Genomic DNA, 5,000 nt, shown 5'->3' with positions numbered 1-5,000 from the left:
TCATTGGTGTTTTGGTTTCATGGTGGGGGAAAAGGACCACACTTTGCCGTCTGCAAGTTATACTTTTGCTGTTACGGTGAATTGCCGGCAAACTTGGAGAAAATTCACAGTAGAGACAAATTGTATGTCTGACCCAAAGTGGCGGGTCACCAATCATTGAATAAGCGAGTGAATTGTCAAAAATGCTTCAGCTGAATCCATCCCTGCTGAAAGTGAACGTGACAGGATACAGTGCTATCGGATGAACACTGAGACTCGGTGAAAATTTCTGATAGATACTGATGAGCCCACGTCATCCAGGATTGGGAATTTCGGGGGAGAATAAAGGTAAGGAGGAGGAAGAAAAGACATATGGACTGAGGTTGGAGAAAAAAAGAGACATGAAAAGAGAGAGGGGGCGTTTGTGTGTGTGCGTGTGTGAGCCGGAGAGAGAGAGAGAGAGAGTATTGTGTGTCTGCGCGTGCGCGTTTGTATGTGTGACTGTGCGAGTGAGTGAGTGAGAGAGAGAGAGAGAGAGAGAGAGAGAGAGAGAGAGAGAGAGAGAGAGAGAACTCAGAACTCAGAACTCAGAATTTTTATTGTAAACCACACTGTTGTGTTTGTACAAGGGGGGGAGTAGAGTTTCCATTTCAATGTATACTCTCTCAGAGACAAGTAAGAACAAGTGCATAATACAGTGCTAAGGGTTGAAACATATCGATCGGAAATCATCAGAGAGAGAGACATGTGCAGCGTTGCGGCAAAGTGTTTTTCTGTTTCGTCATCAAAGAGTATTTTCATCATCAAAGGGTATAATATTCACACATTTCGCCTGGAGGGAACATCAAAACGCGACTCAACAGGAAGAATTTAGCCTAGATATATATATATATATATATATATGCAAGGCGTCTAGACGGAAAGAATTTAGCATACCAAGTTAGTGTCACTCTTCGGGGGCACTTTTGCAATATATATGAGGAAAAAGAGCTGTCACATATATATTGCATACATTATGATGATGCGACTCAAGTTCAGCAACTACACGCTGAAACAACAAATCATTCATCCGCATTGGTATCCAATTGTTGCTGATACAAAAGGAAACTCGTTGAATTGCGGTGAATAGGCTACTTTTCTTTTATTCTGTAGGGGCCTATAGTATTTTGGTGATGCCCCTGTTCTTCATAGTGACATGCAACTCGGGTCTACACTAAATCGAATATATATATATATGTCAACTTAGTTATCGAATGCAGCCAGTCGAGACTATACAGTATTCTTCACAATGTTGCTTTGGAAACAAGACTATAAACGTCAACCTGTCCACCTGTCTATGTCGGTAGTCACGCACAGCTGGCGTTTGACTCTTTAGTGCTGGTTTCATACATTGTGTAACTGTCAGCCTGTTGGCAGATCAAAAGATGGACGAAGAGCTTCTTCTTTACCACAGCGTTCTATTTATCATTTGTGCAGCCAACCTAGCTAGAGTCGATGTGTTCATCGTGGCATATGTCGTTTCTTGCATCGATAAGACAGAGAGAGATCTATAGACAGAAACACCTGCACTCTCATGAGAGAGAGATTTCTTTTTCGAGGGTAACAAGAATAAGCATAGATATCCTTTTTTTGCATCTGGCCCTTGCCCTAAAGAGGGACTAATCTACTTTTACAACAACTACTTTTTTTTTTTTTTAAAGAGAGAGAGAGAGAGAGAGAGAGAGAGAGAGAGAGAGAGAGAGAGAGAGAGAGAGAGAGAGAGAGAGAAACACTGAGAGGGAGGGGGGGCAGCTCCGACAGAGAGGCACAGAGAGAAAGAGAGCACCGAGAGAGAGAGAGGGGGGGGGGGGCAGCACCGACAGAGAGAGGGAGGGAGAGAGAGCACCGAGAGACTGAGTGGTTGAGGGGAGAGTGCTCCCTCCCTCTCTCCGTCTCGCTCTCTATCGGTGCTGCCCACCCCCTCCCTCTCTCTGTCGGTGCTGCCCCCCCCCCCCCCCCTCTCTCTCTCTCGGTGCTCTCTTTCTCTCTGTGCCTCTCTGTCGGAGCTGCCCCCCCTCCCTCTCAGTGTTTCTCTCTCTCTCTCTCTCTCTCTCTCTCTCTCTCTCTCTCTCTCTCTCTCTCTCTCTTTAAAAAAAAAAAAAGTAGTGGAAGTAAAATAGATTAGTCCCTCTTTAGGGCGAGGGCCAGATGCAAAAAAAGGATATCTATGCTTATTCTTGTTACCCTCGAAAAAGAAATCTCTCTCTCTCTCTCTCTCTCTCTCTCTCTCTCTCTCTCTCTCTCTCTCTCTCTGCGACTCAGTCGACCACGTGTCACCGAATATAACACAGTTTTCTGTCACGTGCATGGTATCAGTAATGCACGATCTACGAATAACGAGTACACTGTATAGTGTCTAGCGAAACATTAATCAGTATATTATAGCCGACAAGGTCATACAACACACATCCAGTCATACAAACACGTTCAAAGAAAGCTTAGTAGAAGACATGATTCAGATTGTAATAAGAAGTGAGTGGGAACCTGTTCTTATACTGCCGCTTATGCAAGCACTGAATGACTCGGCAAACTACCTAGTCAGTTCTGTGTAGACAAGCAAAGAAAATGATAAGTGTGAGTGTAAACTGGAGGACTGTGCGTAGCCTGTCAAAGACATGATCGGAGGGCGTAGGAAGCAAAACACAATAACACTCGCACAGTGACGCACGCGCGCACGCACACACACACACACACACACACACCTCAGTGAAATCACTGAGTCGCACTGAGGAGGTGACAAGAAACTGACGTGGCACCCAAAAATAAAAGTGACATAATATGTCTTTGCGTGTCACTGGCGTCACTTTTGAAAAGCATGAATTTGTTCATCCTTAAATGCTTGTTTTCACGCTTAGTTTGTCAGGTCTGTAATGTAATCTGCAACTCACGCCGGCGTACCTTAAGTTTGTACATGTATATTTGTTGATATATATAAATTGTATAATTTCTCTGCCTAACTAGTTACGTCCCCCCCCCCCCCCTCCCCAGCAACAAAAACCATGACGTTTGTTTTGAGTTCTTGCTGTGTCACGTAACTCAGTGAAGATTATCATGTGCGCCAAATAGCTCGGCTGCCTTGCACTAACTTAGCGGCGTGGTTGCATTACTGACACAGGAACTCTTTTTAGGCTTTACTTCCCATCTTTATCTACTGACACAGTTTGTTATCAGCCGGGAATCGCAAAGCCGGAAAGGAGCACCAACAAAATGACGATTAGACTTGTGGTGTCAGTGTTCATTTTGAAACTTGAAACTGAGCAAACTGCAGAAAATCACAAGATGACGTGCACATGTATATCAACTGCTGTTCACACACACACACACGTAAGACCGTGCGAAAATTTAGAGCCGAAGTTAGAAATCCGTTGAATAGTGGGGGGGGGGGGGGGGGGGGGGGGTGGGCGAGGAAACCGGCTTGAAATTTCAATAGCGAAAGTAGACCAGTGTAGTACCGCGGTTGGTTGAACAGCTACAACATGACATGTCTCACCTGATTATACTCTCCATGTGAATGTAAAACCAAGTCCAAATGAAGGCATTCATGAAGACGAGTACTCCCTCAAAGGTCACGAAGTCACAGGCACTGGTCTCACCCCAACTGGACGCAGCGTCCAGAGACAGAATTTGTCGACCTTGGGCTATTCCTTGTCGCACCCTCAAACTGCCGTACAAAATACATTTGTGCTGAAAGTTCTTGGTCACCTTGCCCATCAGTATCGCAGTGATCAGTCCGATACCGCCGGTAATGATCAGTACAGTCATCTGGATGAATTTCATCTTTCTGTGTGTGAGTTCAGGCATGGTGGTGTGTGAGTTACGCTACAGTCTGTGCTTGTTCGCGATTTCCCAGTCACGTTGAATACGTTGTTCAAGTCGGGGCCCTTCTAGTCACGGCAACACACAACAGTGGCACACAATGAACTTTTTCGCGGTCCTGTCCCACCGGCTCTCTGGGAATGAAGAAAGCGCCGTATCAGTGGTGAGCTGTCGGCTGTTGTTTTATGAAGTCAGTGTCACGTGGGCTGTCGTCAATGTCGGAAAACGTAGGCTATCGCATTCGACCCGAACTACCGCGCAAGACGGCCAAACCTTTGTCTGTCGCGATGTGGAGATTGGCTCTGAGTCCTCCCGTCTGTTTGACTCAGGCTATTACTCGGCCGGTGTGACGTTTTCATCTTTCGCCGTGTTGATATTTCGCTTCTCGGCCTCGTATCCTTATTCATTAGCGGATTATGACTTTATTCAGTCTGCAGTAAAACAGAAATGCTGGAGAAAAACTGTTTGTTTCTGCAGCATTTCTGCATAATATCATCTTTCGCGAGAGCAACGTTTTTTTCTGCAGTAAAACAGTTTTACTGCAGTAAAATTGAAATCAAGAATGCTGCAGTAAAACGGTGATGTTGTTTTACTGGAGAAAAACTGTTTACACTTTTTCTTCAGCATTTTGGCATGATTCAGTTATTCTGCAGAAAAACAGAAATGCTGGAGAAAAACTGTCTTTTCTGCAGCATTTCTGCATAATGTCAGTCTTTCGCCGAAGCCTGAACTGGTTTTTCTGGAGCAAAACATTTTACTGCAGTAACTTGAATTGAAATCAAGAATGCTGCAGTAAAACGATGCTGTTGTTTTACTGCAGAAAACCTCAGTGTTTACACTTTTTCTGCAGCATTTTGTACTGGCTCATTATAATGTTGGAGCACGTGAGAGAGATGGATTCATCCAGAATTACCACTAGTTACAAACTGTTATACTATCCCAGGGGGCGACGAATACAAACGCTACTTTACAAGGTCGTTCGTTTTTCTCCAGACTGAAAAACTGTCACAGACTATTCTGAAGAAAAAGTTAATCGCAATAATGCTGCAGAAAACCAAGTAAACATTATGATTCAGAAAAACTGTTTTACCGCAGTAAAAAACGTTGCTTCGGCGAAAGATGACATTATGCAGAAATGCTGCAGAAAAGACAGTTTTTCTCCAGCA

At 44.4% G+C, this 5,000-nt stretch overlaps 1 protein-coding gene across 2 annotated transcripts in view; it reads right to left on the bottom strand.

The window, feature by feature from the left end:
• LOC138953022 (uncharacterized) overlaps positions 1–5,000 on the bottom strand; it is a 31,217-nt gene that overhangs the window by 9,124 nt on the left and 17,093 nt on the right. The window contains exon 1 of one of the 2 annotated variants that reach the window (XM_070324790.1): positions 3,509–4,162. The exons of the other annotated variant lie outside the window; for it this stretch is intronic. Within the exon in view, the coding sequence (XP_070180891.1) occupies positions 3,509–3,819 (311 nt within the window). The 5' untranslated portion in view covers positions 3,820–4,162. Of the gene's footprint in view, positions 1–3,508; positions 4,163–5,000 lie in introns of those variants that run through there. 2 annotated transcript variants of the gene reach the window in all.

The sequence above is a fragment of the Littorina saxatilis genome, linkage group LG17, assembly GCF_037325665.1.
Source record: "Littorina saxatilis isolate snail1 linkage group LG17, US_GU_Lsax_2.0, whole genome shotgun sequence".
Classification (NCBI taxonomy): domain Eukaryota; kingdom Metazoa; phylum Mollusca; class Gastropoda; order Littorinimorpha; family Littorinidae; genus Littorina; species Littorina saxatilis.
Note: the sequence above shows the minus strand (reverse complement) of the source record. Positions and strands in the feature narration are given on the sequence as shown.